Source organism: Chamaea fasciata, unplaced genomic scaffold, assembly GCF_029207755.1.
Source record: "Chamaea fasciata isolate MVZ Bird 193981 ecotype frontalis unplaced genomic scaffold, bChaFas1.0.hap1 SCAF_26, whole genome shotgun sequence".
Classification (NCBI taxonomy): domain Eukaryota; kingdom Metazoa; phylum Chordata; class Aves; order Passeriformes; family Sylviidae; genus Chamaea; species Chamaea fasciata.
Window position 1 is genome coordinate 2,968,578 of NW_027094111.1, and position 23,586 is coordinate 2,992,163.

The 23,586-nt window shown below is 50.8% G+C and overlaps 3 protein-coding genes across 5 annotated transcripts; all 3 read left to right on the forward strand.

Moving 5' to 3' along the window:
- Positions 1 to 524: 524 nt before the first annotated feature.
- On the forward strand, positions 525 to 14,518 carry SFPQ (splicing factor proline and glutamine rich). 3 transcript variants are annotated; one of them, XR_010723895.1, is made up of 12 exons: positions 528 to 1,231; positions 1,665 to 1,853; positions 1,948 to 2,249; positions 2,359 to 2,454; positions 3,749 to 3,945; positions 4,233 to 4,317; positions 4,617 to 4,734; positions 4,946 to 4,994; positions 5,076 to 5,197; positions 7,812 to 10,975; positions 14,114 to 14,158; positions 14,444 to 14,518. XR_010723895.1 is itself a non-coding variant. In XM_066204650.1 (11 exons), the coding sequence occupies exons 1-10, from the start codon at positions 608 to 610 to the stop codon at positions 14,132 to 14,134; spliced, it is 1,803 nt and encodes a 600-aa protein (XP_066060747.1). In that variant the 5' UTR covers positions 528 to 607; the 3' UTR covers positions 14,135 to 14,158; positions 14,444 to 14,518. The 3 variants fall into 3 exon arrangements, 2 of the variants coding, with proteins under 2 accessions (XP_066060748.1, XP_066060747.1); XM_066204650.1 differs by lacking the exon at positions 7,812 to 10,975; XM_066204651.1 differs by lacking the exons at positions 4,946 to 4,994; positions 5,076 to 5,197; positions 7,812 to 10,975 and having other exon boundaries at positions 525 to 1,231.
- A 3,063-nt stretch (positions 14,519 to 17,581) lies between these two features.
- On the forward strand, positions 17,582 to 18,971 carry TMEM35B (transmembrane protein 35B). The gene is made up of 3 exons (XM_066204436.1): positions 17,582 to 17,700; positions 18,224 to 18,404; positions 18,485 to 18,971. The coding sequence occupies exons 1-3, from the start codon at positions 17,593 to 17,595 to the stop codon at positions 18,613 to 18,615; spliced, it is 420 nt and encodes a 139-aa protein (XP_066060533.1). The 5' UTR covers positions 17,582 to 17,592; the 3' UTR covers positions 18,616 to 18,971.
- A 1,931-nt stretch (positions 18,972 to 20,902) lies between these two features.
- Positions 20,903 to 21,907, forward strand: LOC136301565 (platelet-activating factor receptor-like). The gene has a single exon (XM_066204676.1). The coding sequence runs from the start codon at positions 20,903 to 20,905 to the stop codon at positions 21,905 to 21,907; it is 1,005 nt and encodes a 334-aa protein (XP_066060773.1).
- The last annotated feature ends 1,679 nt before the right edge of the window (positions 21,908 to 23,586 follow it).

Below are 23,586 nucleotides of genomic sequence, written 5' to 3' on the forward strand. Positions count from 1 at the left end.
CCACTACCATCCTTGAATGCATAAATCGGACATTTTTTTATCCCAGATTGGGTTGCAAAGCAGAAGCGAAGGCTCCGGCTGCGCTGAAGCAGCGAAGTGTAATTGAAAATACGTTTATTTGACATTTTTCCAGTCGCAGCTAGTGCTGAGCGCACCCGGAGGCGCCCCGAAGCTGGGCCCGGACCGCGCCTCCCCCTGACTGACAGCCGAGCCAGCCAATGACGACCCGCGCTCCCGCCGTGACTTCGCCTCCCGCCGCTCAAACGGCCCAATCAGCACGCGGGGGGTTAACGGACCGTCCCGTGCCAACGTCGGCGGTCAAACGCGCCAATGGACGGAGGGCAGGCTCGTCACCAATGAGATCAAAGAGTTGGCGGAATTGCCACACTCTATTGGTGACTCCACCTTTCAGTCACTGCCGCCTGTGCCGGTGGTTGGCTGGCGGGGAGGAGGGGGCTTCCGGGGGCGGAGACACTATATTAGGGGCGGACAAAGGCGGCGGCGAGGCCGTCCAGCTCGCCGCCATTTTGCGCAGCGGGCGCTGAGCAGCAGTAGCCGCCGCGGCCGGAGCTCTCTTGTCATCTCCGCCTCCTCCCTCCGGTACACCATGTCGCGGGATCGCTTCCGTAGCCGTGGCGGTGGTGGCGGTGGCTTTCATCGGCGCGGCGGCGGTGGCGGCCGCGGCGGCCCCAACCACGATTTCCGCTCGCCGCCGCCCGGCATGGGTATGGGACAGAACCGCGGTCCGATGGCGGGAGGCCCGCAAGGCCCAGGCGGGCCGCCGGGAGGAGGCCCGAAGCCCGAACCGCCGAAGCCACCCACGTCGACCTCTGCTCCGCCTTCTTCATCCTCCTCAGCCTCCGCCACCACGGCGGGACCCACCGGCAGCCAGGCGGGAGCGCCTCCATCCTCCGCGCTTCCCGCGGGGCAGCAGCCACAGCAGCAGCCGCCGGTTTCGGCTCCCTCCTCGGCTCCCTCCGGCCCACAGCCGCAAACCAAGCCCAGCCCCAGCCCTACGCCGGCCGGCGGCCCTAAGAAAGGACAAGGACAGTCTCCCGGCGGCGGCCCCAAAGGGCCCGGCGGGCCGCAGCAGGGGCCGCACAAAGGTGGCCCAGGGCACCGCGGCGGGCCGGGCGGAGAGCCGCGGGGCCGCGGGCAGCAGCACCAGGGCCAGCAGAGCCTCGGGGCACAGCAGGGCTCGGGAGAAAGGAGCGAGAAGCTGTCGGACGAGGTGAGTCACGGCCCCCCACCTCCCTCAGGCACAAGATGGCGGCGGCTCCGCGCGCCCGCGCCGCCATCTTGAGGGGAGGAGCGGGGGAGAGGCGGCGGCGGCGGCGGCGCCTCAGCGGGAGCCGAGCGGGCCCCGGTGTCAGGGCGGTCCCGGGGCCGCGCTTTGCGTCCCGTCGCCTTGCCCGGGGATGCGGTTTGGGTTCCCTCGCGGTGGCACCGGGACTATGATTTGGATCTCCTCGCGGTGCCCCTGGCGCTGCCGGGGCTGTGGTTTGGGTCTCTTCGCGGTGGCACCGGGACTATGATTTAAGTCTTCTCGCGGTGCCCCTGGCGGTCCCGGGGCTGCGGTTTGTGTTCACCGGGGGTCCTCAGGGCTCCCCGCAGTTCTGTGTGCGGCATTCAGGAGTGGCTCGAACTGGTCTGATTCTTTGTAGGGGTTTAAAGCGAACCTTTCTCTGCTGAGGCGGCCCGGGGAGAAGACGTACACACAGCGCTGCCGGTTGTTTGTTGGGAATTTGCCTGCTGATATCACAGATGAAGACTTTAAAAGACTTTTTGCCAAATACGGGGAGCCAGGAGAGGTTTTTATCAACAAGGGGAAAGGCTTTGGATTCATTAAATTGGTAGGCATTCGTGTTGTGTGTTCATCCGTTTCGTTCTCGCAGTGTGGTGCTGTACAACTTAGTTTTCTAAAACTGGGTTTTGCACTTCCCCCAGGAATCTAGAGCTCTTGCAGAAATCGCAAAGGCAGAGCTGGACGATACCCCCATGAGGGGCCGGCAGCTCCGCGTTCGCTTTGCCACTCACGCCGCCGCCCTGTCGGTGCGGAACCTCTCACCCTACGTGTCCAACGAGTTGCTCGAGGAAGCTTTTTCCCAGTTCGGTCCGGTGGAAAGAGCGGTTGTGATTGTAGATGATCGAGGTCGATCAACAGGAAAAGGCATTGTTGAGTTTGCATCCAAGCCAGCTGCAAGGAAAGCGTTTGAACGGTGTACTGAGGGGGTGTTTTTGTTGACAACGTAAGTACTTTGCCAGAATCTTTTCTTTTTAAGATGAATATAGACTGTAGGATTGTAGTTTTTCGGAACGAACGCTTTTAGAGGAATAAAACGAGTATTTTCTGTTCAGTACTCCCAGGCCAGTTATTGTGGAACCATTGGAACAACTGGATGATGAAGATGGTCTTCCAGAAAAGCTTGCTCAGAAGAATCCGATGTATCAAAAGTAGGCATTATCTTTTGATATAAAGTAAAGAGGGTGTTAATGATGTTTTAAGTAGTATTGTCCCTGGCATTGAGGAATATGGAAAATTTTTCAGAAACAGACTTTAGTTTTTTTGCTTGTATTTCCAGTTGTTGGGGTTTTTTTGTTCAGAGTTTAAAGTAACATAATGATTTGTTTAGTGTATTCACCAACTGTTACACAAGAAGTTTTCTACATTGTATTACAAAGAAATAGCAGCTGGACAGATGGTTTTGGTGTATGTAGAAACTTGGAAAATAGACTTGAACGGTTTCATGCTATTGTTGGGAGCTGTCATCTCCCTTAAGGCATGTCTTGGGTTGATGATCCCATGGGGAACTTGGAAATTTACATTCACGGTTTGAAACGAGAAATTAAGTAAAGTTTTAACTCCGTCCATGATTAGTATAAACTTGTTGCATGTGGAGCTGCCTTATGAGCTGACTACTGGCATAAACGGACAAAGAGTCTAGAGGAGTGTTAAACAGTCAAGAGAAATCTTTTCTAAAACAGCAGTTTTGTGTTAGAGTCTGTACATTAAACCTGTTTGTTGTCGGAATTTTATATTTTCCCAGATCACAAAAGGGAGTTCAGGGAGGAAGATCCAGTCAGTCTTGCTTGGCTTAGAAAGGTTTCAAAATTCCTTGCTTTGATCAAAAAGCATAAGGGGTTTAGAAGCAGCTTTGAGAAGAATGTGGATTAATAGTGTTCCAAAATGTCGAAATACTTTATATTGGTAATGTATGGAAAGCTTTTGAACTTGGTGATTTTGTTCCATAAGTTGTTGAATTTTATATTCGCGTCTATATGATAAAACAAACTGTTGGTCCTCGGGCATTTTTAGAACTATTTAAGTGAAAGTGAAGGCTGTTGTTTGCCTTTGACACAGAGTGCTTTGGCACTGTTAAAACCCACCTTGGTTGCACTTGCTTGGGCAAAAGCTGGTCTTGTTTTGAGGATTTTGCTCCTGCGGTTGTCAGCAGTGAAGTGTCTAAATACAGTTAAGAATGAGGCAAACAAGCAGGAGGACTCTGAAGATTTGCTTGGATGTGATAGTGCAGGGGTCTCCACATGTGCTGTGATAATTATTTGTGTTCAGTGCTGTTGTCTAAGTGTATAAGAAGCACTTCCATCACAGCCAGTTCTCTCTCCCATGGTTGTCAGGTATTCTCAGGGTGACCTTGACGTTCCCTGATAATTCAGTTACTTTCTTTGTGATCTTGTTTTGACCTTGAGTTTCCAGGATTGCCCATTCTGAGTGTCTTCTTTTCTGCAGGGAAAGAGAGACTCCTCCCCGTTTTGCTCAGCCTGGCAGTTTTGAATTTGAATATTCCCAGAGATGGAAATCTTTAGATGAAATGGAAAAGCAGCAGAGAGAGCAAGTGGCAAAAAACATGAAAGATGCCAAGGACAAACTTGAAAGTGAGATGGAAGATGCTTATCATGAGCATCAGGCAAACCTCCTGCGTCAAGGTAATTGGCTCCGAATTCTTACTATCTTTTTGTTTTTAAGTGCTGGCTTAAATATGTGGCTCTTTAATGCTTTGGTGAGTAAATTCATGCGTCTGACTATGAACTTGAGAATTTCAGAGGTAAAGAGAAACTGGTAGTTTTTGATATTTGTTTCAGTGGTGTATTGGTAAGAACAGTGCCACTGGAAGGTACTTCTCTGGCACAGTGCAGCTGAGGCAGATCTAATTCAGATACAGTTTAAATGTGACATTTTGTGGAAAAGCTGCTCACAGGCTTCGTTTCTGCAGACCTCATGAGGCGCCAGGAGGAGCTGAGGCGTATGGAAGAACTTCATAATCAGGAAATGCAGAAACGCAAGGAAATTCAGCTGAGGTTAGTTTGGCTTTCATGGGATTTTGTTCAAAGTCCCATTTATGCTTTTTTTTTTTTTTTCCCAATTACTTACATACGAAAGTTTTTATTTTTCAAGAAACACCATTGCTGCTTCAGTTTGTGTTTGCGAAATTGAACCGCTGTGTAAGTTTCTTCTCAAATATTTGAGCACCATAGAGTATGAATGTTTTTCTGAAGTGCAATCATTTAGTGTGTTTATATTGCTGGTGCAAGTGATGTTGGTGTGTGTTCAATGTGCTCCACTCCCCGGGTTTAACAGTGTGCTTTGGGGTGACCAGGCAGGAGGAGGAGCGTCGCCGGCGGGAGGAGGAGATGATGATCCGTCAGCGGGAGATGGAAGAACAGATGAGAAGACAGAGGGAAGAAAATTATAGTAGAATGGGTTACATGGATCCAGTAAGTCACACTGTTGTGGGTTACATTACCACCTTCAGGAATTTTGTTGATGTGTTTTCAGGGTCACTGTATTTTGCTTCCTTGGGGTTGGCGATTGCACTGTGTTTGTGTACGAGCAGTGGCAGTAGTTGGCTGTACATGTGCTTTGTCTCCTGAAAAGTTTGGATTTGGTGGTTGATTCTCCAAGTTAAAAGTTGTTTCTTCTATGCAGAGGGAGCGAGACATGAGAATGGGTGGTGCTGCCACAATGAACATGGGAGGTAAAGAATCTTTTCAAGTAATTACTTCACGTGGCTGACTTAGAAACTATCAGAATATGATTATATATTTCTCTCTCTTAGATCCTTATGCTTCAGCAGCCCAGAAATTCCCACCTCTGGGAGGTGGTGGCGGCATAGGTTATGAAGCTAATCCAGGAGTTGGCCAAGCAGCCATGAGTGGTTCTATGATGGGAAGTGACATGGTAACGTATCCTGTGGTGGCTTTAGCTTAGCACAAGGGAGTTGTTGTGGTTGGGAATGAGTTCTCCAGTGTTCGGATGGTTGTGGAAATGTCACTGTTAACTGCTGACTCTCTTGTCAGGTGTTTAACACAGGACAGCGTGGCAGTGTGTAGCACTAGAGTAGTTGATAACCTTTATGGTAGCTTACACACTCAGAAATTGTAAGTGAATTCAAATGTGCTCTTAAGCATATTTGTAATTAGCTGACTTCATTGGACTTAGGAAATTCTGCGTCACTGTTAGGCTTGGAAGGATTTTTTATGAATTCCAGAGAATCTGACAAATTTCATCAAAATACGTAATGTGGTAGCTTTTCAGTAATTTGATGTTCTGTATTGATGGATAAGAGAGATTTTTTGTTCTCCTTCCCAATATGTAACACTGTTTGTTTTGGCCCTTCCAAGCCTAGGTAGGCTGGATGCATGTTGGTCTGGGTGTGCTGCTCAGTCCAAAATCTGCACTCAGGTCTGTTCCAGCAGCAGATTACTTAAGTAATCAGTGGTAAACAGCATATCCCTTAGTCTGTGCTGATGTTGCTGTAGAAGAGCAGAAATGCTGGTTCTTAGCTTCAGGCATGTTCCAGCTATCCTGGACTGTAGCCATTTGTGATTCCTGTCTCCCAAAGGAATGATAGCCCAGTCTGTTTTCCTGTGTTGGGCATGACACAAAGGTAGAGCCCGTTAAAAGCTACAGCATATCTCCTGTTCCGAGGTATGTTTCCAAACTGTACTAATTTCTGGCACACTACATGTGTGACTGGGCTTGGAGCCTGATTGGTGTTCCTGCACTGAAACACCATGGATGTAGATTACAGAAGTGCTTAATGGGCAGGATGGGAATCTCTTGGCTTAGGTGGCGATACCAGTGTGCTTTCAGCCTCCTGAAAGGGAGTAAAACTTGTAGCACAAGCTGAACTAAATGATTTTTGGGTGGGTTTAGGCCTCTGGCTTTATGAGCTGAGCTACCATAGTAGCTTGTCAGATACCTTCTGTTTTGTCTTTTTGGGGAACATATCTTTGGAATGGTAACTTCACAGAGCATCATTGATTCAGTAGACAGTGCTGTTGGCCTTAAGGTATCTCAATAACCTACTGATATCTCAGCAGTTCCTCAGCTTCCTGTGAGCAGTTAGGCAGTGTGTGGTGGATACTATGTACATTTTTCTCCTGAAAATCATGGTACAGGTGCATGTTGAACTTGTGTAATACCTGAAATGTGATCTGGTCAAAAGATGTGACAGTGAGGTGGATTAACTGCCTGGAGTTTCTTAGGTTGGGGATCTCTGCCACACATTGCTGTCACAGTTCCTGGGCTGATACCTTTAAACAGAACTGGAGATGAGCTGAAGCTGCCATGAATCAGGCAGAAATAGCCTAAGTAATATTAGTGAAACTCCTTTCTTGTAAGGGTTCATGCTGACTTTCAGAAGTCAGGAGCTTTGAAGTGTGCATTTTCAGTTAAAGATACTTTTTGTAACAAACCACCTACCATTATTCTGTGACTAGGTAGTGGGAACCTTGGTTGAAATGAAAATTTAAAGCTCTCTTTGACCTCATAATGTGTAAGATCTGTAGGCTGAATGCTGATCACACCCAGTAATACAGTAACTGAACGAAGTACATGCAACTAGAGGTACTAGTAAATAGACCTGAAGTCTCTGCTTTATTGCAGAGTAACTTAGCTCTTACACCTTGGTGTGAAACCTTTCAATTGCTGTGAAGCTGTGAATTTTCCAAGAGCTTGTGGTGAAAGTGGGGCGGGAAGGGAGATACTGCCTGGATGCACACACCCCTCTGTGCATAGCTCTAACTGGAAACACTGAGTGCTTGGAACACGTTTTGCATCTGATGCAGCACCAGCAGCTCCGGAGTACGTTGGGTTTGAACAAGTGCCAGTCTTTGCTCGAGCAGTTGCGTTGGTTAGGTAAAGCACTGGTCAGTAGCTTTTTTCACTTTTTTTTTTTTCTTCTTGCAATGCAGTAGTGCTCACAATGAGTTTTGGTACTGCCAAAGGCCTCTGCAGTTTAGTCAGCAGACCGTAGTCTTAACCCCATCTTGAAATGCACATGGTCTCTAGACAGCACATGCCAGTCCTGGTGAGTAGGCATTCTGTTACATTTGATGAATGTCAGCTCCTGCTTCAGCCAACCGGAGCTGCATTCTCTCATTAGGCTTATTTGGAAATGACAGTGATGTAATCTGAGCTTTTACTGCACTAAAGGTGAGAAGTTTGCCAGCTATTTGCATTAACTTGGTTGAAAATTTTGCTAGAGCTCATTTGGAAAAGTTGTTAATTCACATCTGCACTAATGCTTACATTTCTAGCACTGCAGGGAGGATCTGTTCTTTGTAACAGATGTATGAGAATGCATCAAGTGGGAACATACCTCAAGGCATGTATTACAATAAACTAATTTTTAAATTACCCTTTTTTCCTTTCTATGTTCCCGGTACCTGTGGATCGGCTCAATGGTGATTGTATCGACGAACCTTGACTACGGAACCTTCTAAAAATATATACTTAACACACATGGACATCAACTACTTATAATGAACTGTTAATTCTGTTCCAATAGCGTCCTGAACGCTTTGGGCAGGGAGGTGCGGGGCCCGTGGGTGGCCAGGGTCCTAGAGGAATGGGGCCTGGAACAACACCAGGATATGGTAGAGGGAGAGAAGAATATGAAGCCCCAAACAAAAAGCCCCGATTTTAGATGTGACCTGTAGTTTCATTCCAGTTTGTTTTTGTCTGTCTTGTTTAGACACCGACTTCTTAATTCTTGCATTTTAGTAAGAAAGCTACGTTTTTATGGATGTTAGAAACTTACTGACCTAATATTTGTAAGTGGTCTGTTTGGGCGAGTACAATTTAATTATGTAATGCAGTGTTTCAAAATCAAATTTAGCTGTTTTTTTGATGTATAACGTCCCTAACTTGATGGCAGTGTACCTTGTGCCACTGAATTCCCAAAGTGTACCAACCTTTTTTTTACTGTGCTTCAAATAAATAGAAAACTAAATGTAGTAACTCTTCTTGCCAGTCGCGGTTAAACAAACGAGGCCGAGTACCACACCTGCCACAGTAACCTGAGAGCCTCGAGCTGAGGTTGGACCTAGACCAGGGTGTGGGAATGCAGTGAAGAGTGAGATCTCTTCCCACAGTGCCTCTCTAGCCAAAGATTGGGTTAAATTGTAGCTGAACTTTGCAGTAGGTGCAGATTTTTTGAGCAGTAATTGTGCTGCAATAAGGAAGCAAATGAAGATCTTACAAATGCTGTAAGATACATTATTTAAAGCTTCACTGCAAGCAGTGCAGTAATGAATTCCATATTTTAGCTATGGGTGGTGGGATGGTAGCACTTAACCACCCTGGCAGTTACTGCTTGGAATCTTTCAAAGACTTTAAGCAGAAGACTAGCAATGGTTATTTTAAAATAAATTCATAGAATGCCTTGTATTGGCTGACTTCCTCACTAAAGGATTGTTAATGTGATATTTATATGCTCTTAAGCTGTCTTGAGATTACAGGATCTGGCCTTGCTCCATATTGTACACCTGCCTGAAATTGCTTGGCAAAAAGACCAGAAGTGTTACTCGAGTGATTAAGGTTAACTTGCTTATGTCCTCATGCTAACAGTGGACTAATTTGCCTAGTTCAGAATACAATCATTTGTATTATGGGGACTGCAGGAACTATTCTTAAATTGTGTAGCTGGTGGGCAAATCCTAAAATCCTGTATGTAAAATACAGCAATCAGCTTGCTTGCATGATGGTTATCGCTCTTTTATTATTGATGTTTGGAGATAATGCTTCAAAAGTAGTATCTGAATCTGGAGTTTTAAGAGTTAATACTACACAGTGCAAATAAACTCCCTTTAAGGTTCTTTTTGTAGAAGATCTGATGAATTCCTTAGTTTGCTGTTCATTTTATTAAGCCCCAGAAGAATTTCAAAGCATTCTGGACTCATTGGTAAGGTAGTTGCTTTGCTTATTATTACAATGTACCAGGTAAACTGGGAACATGACTTCCCAGTGTCACATACCTCGGTGTTAATGCGGGATTCATCAACCTGCTTGGCACAAAGTAGGTAAACTTAGCTTGGCTGTACCTTCACATGATCCCCAACCACCGGAGTTCTGTGCATATCCTTCCCATTCCTTGTGCTAAGCATTGGCTAATTCTAAATTTTCCGCTAAATTTGCCCTTTGGTTAAAACTTAAGTGTCAGATGGCAGGGTTTTAGGGTACAGATATCTGATCCCTCTTGAAGTACTGTTACCCCTTGAATGACAGAATAGCAAGTTGGGAAATGCTGATAACAGGTAACACTGACGTGGAACATGAAGCTCACTAAAGAGCAATTCAGCTTGGTTGGTGAATGCTTTTTGTTTACCCAGAAAAGTTTGGGGGTTGATAACATGCTGCAACAATGAATTGTTCTTGAGGAGGAAATTCCAAATTGGCAGTTCCTAAACTGCAGACCAAGTATTTGGAAGTTACTTGTATTGGATAGCGTACAAATGAGCAGTATCGATGCAATTTGCATTATTGAAGCGGTTTTAAACAATATCTTTTCTGGAGGGTGTTCATGGGACACCCTCAAAAGGTGAAGGTGTCCGAGGTGGGGAATTCTGAACGTGAACATTAAATTAATTTTTTCAGTTTATTTTTCAGATTACATGTCATTCTTTATTAAAAGAGATGCTGGTGCATATCCTAAAGTATGTTCTTTCGTAGTTCTGTAACTTGGAAGAGTGAAGGATGCTGCTGTCTTTGTACCTTACAGAGCTTTTCTTTGGGTACCCCTGTTTTGTACGTAAGCTACTGTTGCTAGGTATTAAAATAGCTGAGCTGCAAAACTATGATGAGTAAATATATTTGAAAGATTTGGCAGTTTTCAAAACATCTGAAAGTTTGGATAAATCTGGCTTTGTTGTAGCTGCATAAGCAGAATTTCTAAAACAAGTTCTGCTTTGAGTTGCATGTACTAAACAGGCATGTGATGAACTAGCCAACTTCTTTTCAAGACCTTTTAAAGATGCTGTCTTAAAAGCTGGCAAACATGTCAACTTTAAAATCTGATAAAAGTTACGAAATGTGGGAGGCGAGAAAGTGACATTCCTTTGATCTATTCCTATGAGGTTTTGGACTTCTTTCATAAACTCAGATTTATATAATTGAATCTTCTAAAATCATTCAGAAAAGTGCTTTGCTGGTCAGACCTGGTTTTGGATGGTCTGGATCATGTAACATTTTTGTACTGGACTTGGAGGACATTGGCTGTTGCAATTTAGCTTGTTTTATCAAAATTGAGCCCATTTTGACACTTGGAGCTCTAAAAACTGCAGCAAGTAGAAACTGGTATCGTTACACATATGTCTTCACACTTTCTCAGAAATGAATACAGAATAATCTTACCTTCTGGTGTAGATACATTACATTAATCATTTATACAGCTGATGAGAAATTGAAAATGCTTTTGAGATTTTGTGGTATTTTTGTGGTAGACAAATTCTTGGCTTCTCCTTGGCAACCATTTACTGTGGCAGCAAGTTCTTGCTGGAGTTTGAGACTGCAATTTACACTTTAAAACTAGTGGCCTGCTACATAACTGCACTTAGCCAGCATTTCTGCAGTTCATAACTGTGAGGAACGTAGTACCACAAATGGCAATGGACATTAGGACCCGGATGTAGTATTCCTGCTTGCTCCAAGATTCTCATTGCCGACTGCGTACAGGTAGGTAACAAGCAATATAATATAACTTGGTGACTTTCTATGTAATCTTATACTGTGGGTATTCTGACATCACACTTCTGACTGTGGAATTACAGTGCAGCACTCCATACCTGTATGCTGAGCTTGCATCAAAGCTGCGTGGTTTTCGGTTGGAAGCTTTGGTCTCATTCAGAGACAAGAAGTAACTTACTGTGGTTCTTAGATGAGGATTTCCAGACCCGATTCCTCTGTACATACAACTTGGCTTGGGTGGATTTTTCTTAGTTCCGATGTAATGAAGATGATCTTAAATGAGCACTGTGGGGAAGAGGGGATGTGATCTTAAACTCAGTTGAGTAGTTGACAAGGTGCTCAGTGCCTGCAAAAGAACACGTTTAAACTTTCTGTAGCGGTGAAGTGGCCCATCTGCAGCTCATCCATTTGTAGAGTCTTGGCTTGGTGGGAATGTGTTAGTAACCACTGCTCTTGCCTTGTGTGTGCTATGTGAGAATCACCTCAAGCTACTGGTACAAGCAGCTCTGAGACTGATCCAGAATATTTTTGAGGACATAAATGAGTGCTTGATTGAATATCCCTGTGAGTTTCATAGAGCTTATTGGACATTGCAGCAGTCTTTATTTTAACCTTTGATTGACAAGCCTGATACATTCCTCTGCTTTAATTGACAGTGATGAGATTCTGTACTTCTGCCTCGTAGAGTCATCTTGATAGTGTAATGTACAATTTCATTTTTCATCAGTCTTGGGATGTAATTCTAAACTCTTCATTACTAGAACTCCTGACTCTAGTGTTCCAGGATTAACATGCTTACGTTGCCAGACATCCGGACATGCTGATCTCCAGCTCTTTTGCATTAGCTCTTGAACCTGAATTTCAAGGTCCCTTGTTCCAGTGAATGATCTGGCTCTTGTCTGATACTCTGTTTATTTCTCAGGTGTTGTGTTTTCCCTTGTTCTGCAAAGTTCTGCTTTGCATACTCGTTTCTGGTATTATTGTCACTTCTGGACCCTTCTTTGTTACCTTCCAGGCAGGACTCTTGCTGGTGAACAGGAATCTGCTGGACAACCTTGCCCTCTGCTGTAGCCACCTTTCCATGTTCCATTGAACCCTTGAAGTAGCAGGTGCACCATAAGATGATGACAGCAGGTCTTTGGTTACACCACAGTGAGTGTAGCCCATGCCAGCTGGTCACACAGTGACACCTTGTCACAAAGTCAGTTTGGCTTTTCATAATGGTTTACCTTTACCCGTGACTTGAATCCATTTTGTGATGGCTTATCCTTACCTGGGACTGGGATCCAATAGCAAACCTGCTGGCAGCCACTGTGCTGTCAGGTAGCAAAACTGAATTAGTGATCTTAAACCATTGCTCAAGATCTGACTTAAGTTTTTCCAGGGTGCTCTGGATACTTGACCTGCAGGAATGTCATGGAGGGGTTATTGGCACATCTGCCTCATTCTACGTGCTTGAACTTAGCAGGTTTTTGACACTCTTGGAGCAAGCAATTTGTGACTGAACCATGGGGCTCAGACCAGCTCTGGCTGCAGTAATGAAACTTGGTGTGGTAGCAAACTTAGTCATGTCTGCTCTAAGTCAATCTGTAACAAGTGGGTACAAGAACTGACATTCAAGTGCTTGCATTGTGTTTCATCTTGGTTTTATCTGTGTGTGAAATACACTGTTTCTCAAAAGCTTACCTGAAGCTCAGAAGTGTGGTGTCAGAATACATCTGCGTACTGCTAGGCCCTCCGAGCAGAGCCTGGTGCTGGCGGGAGAGCACAGCACAGCGTGGATGGGGCTTTATTGTAACATTAAGCATACAAAGTGTTGATTTGCTTGCAGTTCTCCCCATAGCTAAACACTGAGGCCTGTGAGTAGTTTTAGGACTGGAGCAGTAATGGGGTTGCATGTCTCTGTTAATCATTGCCAGCTGCAGTGACATGATCAGGAAGGCCAGTGTTCTGTTCCATTATGTTCAATGAGGCTGAGCATGTTGGGAAGGATTCATCCAAGTATGCTGCTCTGGGGAATCACTTGGCTTCTTCCACTACCAGCAAGTTTTGGAATCAGCTAATTAGCTTCAGATTTTTTTTTCACTCTCCATACCAGCTAGTGGGGCTGTTAAATAGCTGCTGCCTGGAAAAGGAAAAAAGGGAGGATTGGCCTTCTCCCACCTGTGTCATTGCTGCTAGGTAATGATTGACACGTTAGGACTTGGCTGTGCAATCCTGCAGTGGTCTGTGAACACCCCATCTCTATAAATGTTGCTTCTGAACACCAGTACTGAAGAGCTAACTGGGGAGGGCTGGGAGGAGTGTGGCTAGCAGGGAATCTGCAGTTTTCAAAGGATGCACAAAGATATAGTATCCCTTATGCATGGTGTTTGTTGCTATGGCAGAGGAAACAAAACGTGCATAACTCTCCTGCTCCCAAGGGCGGTGAGGAAACCCGGGTGGGTGGTGGGTTGGAGGCTAAAGCCTGAAGTTGTCCCTGCCTGGTTAGATCATGCTGTGCCCATGGTGGGATCTGCCTCCCAACTGGAGCTGTGCAGAGCCCTGCACCACATCCCCAGCTCTCACCATTGCAGGCTGCCCTCAGCTATAGTGGGGGGGGGGGGTTCTTGAGGAGGGAAGAGCCTTGCTGAGGATAAAAGCAGTGACAGTGCCAACCTGTAGTGTCTGCATTTGGCTTCTGAAGCACTTGTTGGACTGTAGAACATGAGGGCTCCAAGAGGCCAGGAGCACTGCACTCCCTCAGGAAGGGGAAGAGAGGGGGCATTGCTACAGGAGACAAATAGGGTCATAGAGTTGAAGTAGCAGACGAAATTAATGCCTTCACATAAGGGATAGTATACCTCTGGCTGCAATCAAACCTCACTGTGCTCAGACTGGGGTTATGGTTTGTGCTCAGGGTGCAGTTCTTTAGGCAACTCACTGCATATTCCTTCAGCTCTTGATGAGTGTTCAGGCTAGCCTATTTCTGCCCCTTATTCTTCCACATAATAGTTTGGAATAATTGATAAGTTCCCCCTCATAACTAATCAGTCCATGTATGTTAAAACCTTATTTTTAAGTTAGTTTTGAAATGGTCACAATTTGTTGTGTATGACTCCAATAACATCAGTTGTTATCCTTTAGGTGAAGATGAAAGCTGAATGATGCCGGAGTGCTCATCCATGGGAAGTAAGTATTGCTTTTTTGTCCTGGATGGATGAAATAATAAAGGTTTTTGGATACTTGGTGTTCAATCACTGAGTACCTTTGACTTGGGGATCACTGAGAAGTTGGGACGAATGGCTGCATTAAATATAGAACACAGTCCCTGCTTGTCACGCTGTGGGCTTGAGCACCCTGATTCCACCTGGGCTTGATATCTTGACAGCAGCAGCTAAAAATACCTTTGTAGACGTGGGTTTGTACAAAAGATTTCAAAATCACTGTGGGTATAACTTGGGAATGTTTTTCCAGTTGAGGAGTCGAACATGAGCACATCCAGCACGGTGCCCAGTGATGTGTGGAGGGACCAAGGGAACAGGTGGACAAGTAAGTAGTTGGTGTCCTTACACTGCTATGAGGGTTCAATAGCTCATGACCCTGTGCTGGTAATTCCTGCCTGAAACGTGTGATTAATCTCAATTTTGTATAAAGTTTCTGCACCTTGCTCTTGTAGAGCCAAAACGTAACCATTGTCTGAAGCTTTTCAGCCCTGCAGCAGCAAATAAATTCTGTCCTTTGTGTACTGCAGGTGGTCAAACAAGAAATGACCATTTCTGCACTCAGGCTGCAGTTGGTGATTGTCAGCATGAGAAAAGGAGAATAGAGCAGCTGCTTCTCAGATGTTAATTCAACTAAACCTTGTTAAAAAGCTGTTTGCTGAAATACTTTGACATTGAATTTAGAAAAGAACCTGGTGTATAAATCAGCATGTACAGGAGCACAGCAAATGGTAATTCAGGGAAATAAACCCAACTTGCAGAGCTGGAATTAATGACATTTTCCCTCTGATTTGCCACTAAACTACAAGGGGAAACTTCAGATATTTAAAATCTTGTTTGAGGAGCAACATGCTGAGTACCTTAACTCGGGATTCACAGGTAAGTAACAGTAGACCTGTAAGGTGTGAAGCCAGTGGGATTCAGTGTGTGATTTCCTATTTGAATCCTCTGTGGTTTGTCACTGCTGCTTCTTGCTGTGGGGTAGGAAAACACACAAAGCTATATCTGATCCTAAAAATATATGAGTTCTGTTCATTTTATCTCAAATCTGATGTGAATACTTGAGAATATGTGGCAGGCACATGGCCTGTGATTTTGAATGGTGATTCCATGTCATGTAGTTTCTGCTTTTGTTTTCTGTCTTTCTTGCAAAATCTAATTGTGTGCTTTGCACTTGCAGAAAAAGAAGTCTGAGTGCAATGAAGAGGAACCAGGGACATACAGCTCTTAAAAATAAAATATTTAAATATTTTTATAAATTATTTCTGTTTTATTCTGGAGGGTATTCAGTGAATAAGCAGTCTGTCAGTGTGGAGTAGTATGGCTGGGTGTGAGAAACACAAATTCCTGGAAATTTCACTCATTCCTTACTCCCATTTTGCGTGTTACATGGTTTTGTACTGCAGAATTCCAAATGTTTACCTGTGCTTGCTTGGTTTTTAATAGCTTTCGTTGTGATGACTGTAGTAATTAAGCCTGAGATGCCAAGAGTTCTCTAGAAGCCAGAGCAGTGCTGGGCTTAGCTGTTGCAGCACAAATTGCCATAGTTCATGTTGCTTCACTTGGTGCTTTGGCAGCTGCACTGTGCACATACACTGTGGTTCATGCTGTCATTCATTTAATCCTTTGTTTAAATATCAAGTCTAATATGTTGAAATACACCAGTGGTGGCTCTGCTCATTGTAGCAGGGTTTCCTCCTGCAGTGGCACAAAAAGTCGTGAACATTTGGCTGAGACCTGCTTTGCCAGATTAGAAACATGAATTGAATTTCATGTGGCAAAGTGGTATGAAACGCTTGAGAGGGATCTGAATACCTGGGAGTGCTCGTGGCAGGGAGGGTTGGTGCTGCGCTAGGAGCTGCTGCTGTTCTCTCTCAGGCACTCATGTGCTGGGTGAGGGCAATCTGAGGTGTTTCACTCTGATTTTATGACTTTGTGATATTGTCTGGATCCTGAAAAGACTTCAGTGAGGTCTGTGGCTCCTCAGTAGCTGCACCTTGCAGAGGCTGGGGTTCACTGTCTTTGTCTCCACAGCTCTTGCAGCTTGTGCAGTCTTTTTTCTTCAGATTCTGTTATTTTCCAGTAACTTGTCCTCATTTCCACTGTTGCAGCACTGGCTGCTTCCTGTGAGAAATCGTTGCAGCATTCCATGTGCTGAACTTCACCTCCTCAGCTCCCTGCTATGAGCAAACTGCAATCTGTGTGTCCTGTAGGGATGGGATGGGTTTTCTCTGGTGCTGGTGTTGGCTGTTGCCATCAGCTGGGGTGTCCTCTGGTGAGGCTGACACCTTGTTCTACCAAATAGTTTATTAAGTAGCTTCTGTAATCAATAAAAGATCAGGCACGGAGCAGGTACACTTGAACAGTAAATGCCCTGTGAGCAGTGACTGCTGCCCTGATGCTACAGCCCCGCATGTGCCCTGAACTGCTGCACTTATTTTGCAGGGTTTGGTGTTTATTTTTTTATTCTAACCAAGGAGCTTTCCAAGCCATGAAGGCCTGGAGCCTGCCCTGGCCTGTTGCTGTCATTGCGTTGTGTGGCAACCCGTGCTCCAAATCATGGTGAGCAGCTGAAGAATCATGTGCTGCCAGGAGTAAAAATAGTGTCACTGCCGCTGGCCCCTGTCCAAGCAGTGCCTGTGGCAGCCCCCGCAACGTGGTGGCGGATCTGGGGTCGGTGCAGGTCCAGGCTGGCTGTGCGTTCTGTGCCCCACAGTGCTTCCTCGTGCCTGGAAAACACTTCAGGCTCTCATGATTTATTGGCATTAAAAAAAATATTTCCACTTGAATTACACAAACGTCATCGCCTGCGGCTCCCCTGGGCCTGGCTCTCGCCAATCCCGGGCTGCCGTTCCTGCGAGGCTCGGCCTGTGCCGGTGGCGGAGCAGCGCAGGCGGTGACGCAGAGGCCGGGGAGTGCAGCCTCCTCTGCTCCCCCGGAGCGGCCTCCCTGGGGTCACAGCATCCTCGCTGCTGCTGCCTGCTGCCTGGAGCTGTGCCCGGCACTGCCTGTACCCTGTCTGATCTGCGGTCCTCGCAGCCCGACCCCAGCAGGTGTTGCCGTGGATCACACCCGCTCACAGAGCCCACGAAGCTCCAGCTGTGGGATTTGTTGTGGGATGGGGAGGGTTCCCTTTTTCCTCCAGCTCTGTTTCGGTGGGAGGATGGTGCTGCTGGCGGGGACGTGTCGCAGCCTGGGGGGTGACGCTGAACATCTGAGCACCCCCTGCCCCGGCAGCACCCGAGGGCTCGGGGGTCCCTGTCCGTGCGGGGCTGGGGCTGGGCGGGGACCGGAGCGGAGCGAGGCCGGGAACGGGGCCGGGGCTGTGCCGGGCTGGGAACGGGCTGAGAACGGGGCCGGGCCGCTCCGCCCCGCTCCGCCCCCGGGCCCGCCCGTCCCGCCATGGCGGCGGCCTTCACCGCCCTCCGTGTCCTGCTCGGGATCTTCTTCTGCCTCACGGGCGCCCTGAAGGTCTCGGACTGGCTGTCTGCCGATCTGCACAGACACATGGTGAGCGCGGCCACGGGCTCGGGGTACGCAGGGCCGAGCCCGAGGTACTGAGCGGGCTGGGGACAGCGGTGCCAAGAGCTAAGAGCACTTTGGCGTGCAGGGCTGAGCTCCGGGGAGAGGAACAGGTTGTGGTGCAGGGCTGAGCTCCAGGGGAAACGTGCGGGGCTGACCCTGTTGTGGTGCGGGGCTGAGCCTTAGGTGAGAATGAGCAGGTTGGGATTACGGGGGTTCAGGGTGGAGCACTTTGAGTACAAGGCTGAGCCATTCGTTGTGAGTCAGCCAGAATCCCTTGGAGCGCAGGGCTGATCCCACTGGGGTGCAGGGTTGAGTCACTTGGGGTGCAGGGCTGGTCCCCCAGGGCAGGTTGGGGTGCAGGGCTGATCCCCTTAGGGAGTGTGGTTGAGTTACTTAGGATGCAGAGCTGAATCCCTTGGAGGACAGGGCAGAGCAGACACACTGGAGGGGCTGCATCTCCCCCAGCCCCAGGCTCAGGGCTGCCTCGCTCCCCTCCCACCCTTCGCAGGCACTGGAGTTTGAGCGCTTCGCCAAGGTGTTTCCCCTGAAGGAGTTGGGGTTTGTGCCGGAGCCGGGCAGGTACCTGGTGGCCGTGGGCTGGGTGGAGGTGACGGCCGGGCTGTTGCTGGCATTTGGGCCCCAGCTGCTGCAGGAGATCAGCAACTTCGTCCTCAGTGTCGTCATGATCGGTGAGTGCCAGTGTTCATCGTGGGGTCTTGAGACACCCTCAGCCAGAGACCCCCATTCCCTCACTCTGCTCCTTGCCCAGGTGCCATCTACACGCTGCTGGCGCTGCAGGAGCCGCTGGCCATGTGTGCCCCGGCCACCGTGTGCCTCGGCTTCCTCCTGCTGCTCAACATCCGCGGGTACCCGGCTGCCCCCCGGGCCAAGTTCGAGTGACGAGAGGCGGGAAGGACAGACGGCTCGGCCCGTGGGAAGCAAGGCCTTTATGGTATTTTCAGGGACAACGCCGCATCCTGCAGGGTAACTTGCTGATGAGACGCTGCGTGTCCTGTCCTGCCTCTGCCAGTGACTCTGGTGCTGGTTGTCCCCACACTGCAGGACCTGGGCTGGTGCTGTGGGACGGTGGCCGTGGCACCAGTGTGACACTGCTGTGGCACTGCTCCGGCAGCTCCATTGCTAAACTCACGCAAGGTGTCTGGCTCCTTCCAGCGTTTGGCCACACTAAGCAGGGACTGTTGGTCCCCGCTCTCTCGGGGGCTTTCAAATTTTGGAATAAAACCTCTTGTTTTTCACGTTTTGCCTCCCTGTTTGTTTCTGTCTCTCCCCCACACTAAGCCGTGGGGGCTAAGGGGATGTCCTGGGGCTGGAGGACTCAGTCCCTGGGGACAGTGCCTGGACACGAGGCCTGGGGACATGTGGGAACTGGTGCAGGAGCTGGCACAGAGGCAGATGGACAATGGGGAGAGCCCATCTGGGCTGTGGGATCCCTCAGCCCACCCAACAATGTGCCAGGCCCCTTGCTGCACATCCAGGGACTGACAGGAGCGAGTGCCCAGGCAGGCATGTGCTTTTTGTGGACCTTGCTCCCGCAGGGAGCCACCCTCTGCCACCCCAGATGGGCACAGCAAGCTCAGGATGGGCCACAGTTCATCTGAACCCCGTTGTGTCTGCCAGGAATGGGGCTGGGATGGCTGTGTGGGAAGTCTGGCTGTTGGGATGAGCGAGGGGTGTAAGACACCCCTGTACCCCTGGTGGGACCTGAGCTACCTTGGGGTGGCATCTTTGGTGTCCCAAAGGAACACACAAAGCAGCGAGTCAGATGCTCACAGAGCTTGGGGGGGCCTGTAGGGCTGCTCCCCTTAAAACCAGCTTTGAAGCCAACAAATGCACAAAGAGCCAGGAGAAGGCAGATTCCTGCTTTGATCCCTTTGGGGCATCCCTCTTCTCCCCAGCTGCCGGGTGCAGAAACTTGACCCTCTGCTGCTTTCATCCAGACGTGAGTGGGAGAAGGGCCCTGGGAAATGGTATTAGATGTGGCTGGAGGCACAAAGGGGGGTCAGCCAGGCCAGTACTGGCCCCTCCCACATGCCCCCAGCCCCGTCAGCCGGCACGGGGGATCTTAGGGTGGCTCCAGCAGGGAATCCCCCATTACATACACACACAGGTGCTCTCCCCACTCCAGCTGCTATCCCACGGGCACTAACACACAGCGGGGCTTGGGATGGTGGGTGGGGGTCAGGCAGCCCCTGCCTCCCCCAGGACTTAAAGCCGTCCCCAGCCTGGCTGGATCAGAGTGAGGAGCAGCCGGAGGGGACGCAGCTGCTCCTGCCCGAGCAGACAAGGTAGGTAACAATCGTGGTGTGGGTGAGATGGAGCATTCACTGTGCTAACGATGGGGAGGGAGACAGAAAAGGGGACCACTGAGGGATCCAGAGGTTCCTTCGGGGTCCAACTGAGGTCCCCCGGGCTCAGCAGCTCGCGCTCTCCGTGCTTCAACCCAGGGCTGGGTGCTGTGTGTGCCGAATCCAGCCCTGCCGTGCTGGAAAACACCGGCTGGTGACTCAGTGCCTTCGTTGGCGCGGTGTGGGCAGGCAGTGATGGGAGGTGAAGTAACTGCAGCCCTGGATACAGCCACTGCAGCACAGCGTGGTTTTCCATGGCCAGGACCAGAGGCAAACCCCACTGTGCAGGACTGGTGGGCATGGGGGGATGCTGGCCCTGTGCTTGTACCCCTGTCCATACCTGGGTTTCTCCATTCTGGAGCTTGCTGAGCCACTGGGTGACTTCCTCATGCCTGGCTCCATGGGGAATTTGGGGTGCTGGGAGAGGGCTGGGGTGGGTGGCCCCACAAGCACGTGCTGTGTGGGAGGTGTTAAGCCCCGCAGCTGCCGACTGGAGCCAGTGCGGCACCTTCGGGTGCCTCCGGCTGGAGCTCTGTCCCTTGGCTGTGCTGCAGCTGTGCCTGCCACTCCCTGGGAGCTCTAGCTGGGCAGCTGACAGTGGCCTCTAGGCTTCCTTGTTGTGTGAGGGGACATAGCTGGGGTCTTCTTCTCTCCTGTGTGAGCTGAGCCCTTCCAGCAGATGATGGCATCCCCACAGGGCTCTGCCTCCAGTGCCCAGCAGCTACTGCAGGGGCCATCCAGAGGTTGTCCTGTTGGGGTCAGTGTCCCTCCCCTGTCCCCAAGGGTTGTGCCACTGTTCCCCATCTTTGCAGGAGCCCGGGATGAACGGCTCTGTGCCGGGACCGCTGCTGGTGGAACACCCTGGCGAGTGCGTGCCCAACAACCCGGTGCAGTTCGTGCTGGTGCCCATCATCTACTGCCTGGTGCTGTGTGTGGGCCTGCCGGGCAACCTGGTGGCATTGCTGGTCTTCCTGCAGAGCGGCAAGGTGAGGAAGGCCATCCGCATCTACCTCATCAACCTCACGCTGGCTGACATCCTCTTCAACCTCACCCTGCCTCTCTGGATCCACTACTACCTGGCTGGGGGGGACTGGCTACTCTCGGAGGTCGCCTGTCGCCTGGCTGGGGCCGCCTACTACCTGGCGACCTACAGCGCCATCACCTTCATGGCTCTCATCAGCTTCAACCGGTTCTGCGCGGTGCGGGCGGGGCGGCGGGCGCTGCCGCTGACGGGGCCCCGCGGCGCCGCGCTGGCCTGCGCCCTGGCCTGGCTGCTGGGGCTGGGCTGTGCCGTGCCCACCCTGGCCGCCCACCAGACCTTCCCCACTCATGCCGGGACCACGGCCTGCTTTGAGCAGCACACACGGCAGCGGGGCTATGCCTACGCCATGGTGGGTTTCTTCTCCATCGCCTTCCTGGTGGTGCTGGGCACCTACGCCTCCATCGCCCGGGCACTCTCCGTGCCCACCGCGGCCTCACCGGGCTCCCACCGGCAGCAGGCCCGTGCCATGGTGCTGGGGATGCTGCTGGTCTTTGTGGTCTGTGTGGCCCCTTACCACCTGACACTGGCCCCCTGGGTGAGCAGCCGGCCCCCTGCACCGCTCTGCGGGCCCCCCGACACCCTGGATGTGCTGCACACACTGAGCGTGGCCCTGCTCAGCCTCAACAGCTGCCTGGACCCCCTCGTCTACTGCTTCTCCATCCGGCGCTTCCGCGCTGACCTGGATCGGACCCTGCGCAAGATCGGCCGCTGCTTCCCGCTGCCCCCGCCGGCCCCGCCTGCGCCGGCACCTGGCGCCCGAGGGTCCTCCTTCACCTCCTCGTAGCGGGGTGGGCCCCAGGGTCCTTCCCCCGCCTGCCCCGGTGGGATGTGGTCCCTGTTGCCAGGTGAGGGATCGGGAGCAGCGTGGGGGGAGCTCTGGCTTCGTGCACCCCCCTCCTCCCACCCCGCTCTGCTCTCTGTGCATTCCCACGCGCCCACAGCTCCTGCTCAAGCACAGATCCTGCCCCCCGCATTGCAGGCGCTGGGAGGGCGTCACTGGCACTGGGAGAGCGTCGCTGGCACTGGGAGAGTGGCACTGGCGCTGTGAGAGGGACTCGCCCAGCAATGGGAGCTGAGCCACAGTGGGATGTGGGAAGACAGAATGGCAAGGGATGCTCGGTGATTGCTGTCATCTCCTGGGGGTCTCCATCTGCAGGGACATGCATGACCAAGGACCCCCATGGCATGAGCTGGGCTGCTGAGGGGGCTGTTTGCAGCCCCATGGCCAGTCCAGTCCTGCAATGTCACTAAACCTCAAGCCTGCACCCCTCCTGCTCTTGGCCAGGATTAAAAATGAATGAGCCAAAGGCTTCCCCAGTCTCTTCGCTGGCAGGTGCCTGTGCCCCTCACCGAGAAATTCCTGTGCCCCGTGGAGGGCTGGATATGGGGCAGCCCCGGCCCCCGCAGACCTGGACCCCCATCCCAGCCCCTCTCCTGTGGCAGGACCCTGTCCCAGAGCTGCTCTTGCACCGGGAGCTGCTGAGCCGAGCCCTCACCCCCTGCCCCGTCCCCTGCCCCGTCCCCTGCCCCGGCCATGGGTGGGAGGCCGTGGCGGGCGCATCCCCCAGCCCGCACCGGCCGCCCCCGCCCCGTGAGCCCCGGCGCGGCGGGGGCGGCGGAGCGGGCGCGGGGCCGTGGGCGGCTGTGTGGGCGGAAGATGGTGTTTTCCCAGCCCTGGCTCATTGCTGCTGCCAGCGCAGCCCCGCTCCCGGTGCTGCTCCGGCGGGAGGGCAGAGCAGATGCTGCGCAGCCACGAGGGTTCCGGGGATGGTGGGGGGTAGGGGTGCATCAGCTGCCCCCCCAGCTGGGGGTCTTGCTGCCCCAGCACAGGGCTGCTCTCCAGCACATTCCAACCCACGTGCGTGGAAGGAAATGTGAGGCACCGGGCAGGAGGAGATGTGATGCCTGGGGAATGCTGGCATGGGATGGGCAGGGTGGCAGCGGGCACCAGGATGGGTGGGTGATGCTGTGGCTGTGGGTGGTGGGATGCCTGGATGCCAGCAGAGAGGTGAAGGTGCAGGGCAAGGCCTGACCCTGGGGAATGGGGTCCCCACGTGCCGTGGAAACTGTGCACCACTGTGACCCGGGGAGACCACGGCTCCGTAAAGCCACTGTGGGTTCATGGGATGCCCGTGCTGCCCATGGTGCCCGGACACTTTGCCCCCATGGATGGGGCTGGATGATGTCTCCATGTGCCGCAGTGCTGCTGCTCAGCAGAGCTGGGACATGTCCCAAGGTGCCTCTGCTCCGCACCCGGCCTCGGGCCAGCTGCCTTCGACCACCCAGTTCTTCCCCTTTTGAAGTTCATATTAAATTTTAATCCTTTTATATAACTGCTGAAGGAGGGGGCAGAGCTCTGCTCCCCGCATGCAGCAGGAGCAGCCGTGTCGGCAATGCAGGATGCTGCAGGGCCTGGTGGGGTCTGGGGCTGGAGATCTCTGAGTGGGGGCACCAGGACTTTTG

Bases quoted from the DNA above. Each gene is read 5' to 3' on its own strand.
- LOC136301565 (XM_066204676.1), top strand. From the start codon at position 20,903: ATGAACGGCTCTGTGCCGGGACCGCTGCTGGTGGAACACCCTGGCGAG.
- SFPQ (XM_066204650.1), top strand. From the start codon at position 608: ATGTCGCGGGATCGCTTCCGTAGCCGTGGCGGTGGTGGCGGTGGCTTT. The intron at 1,232-1,664 runs GTGAGTCACGGC...GATTCTTTGTAG, and splicing joins GCGAGAAGCTGTCGGACGAG to GGGTTTAAAGCGAACCTTTC. The intron at 1,854-1,947 runs GTAGGCATTCGT...CACTTCCCCCAG, and splicing joins GCTTTGGATTCATTAAATTG to GAATCTAGAGCTCTTGCAGA.
- TMEM35B (XM_066204436.1), top strand. From the start codon at position 17,593: ATGGCGGCGGCCTTCACCGCCCTCCGTGTCCTGCTCGGGATCTTCTTC. The intron at 17,701-18,223 runs GTGAGCGCGGCC...CACCCTTCGCAG, and splicing joins CCGATCTGCACAGACACATG to GCACTGGAGTTTGAGCGCTT. The intron at 18,405-18,484 runs GTGAGTGCCAGT...CTCCTTGCCCAG, and splicing joins CCTCAGTGTCGTCATGATCG to GTGCCATCTACACGCTGCTG.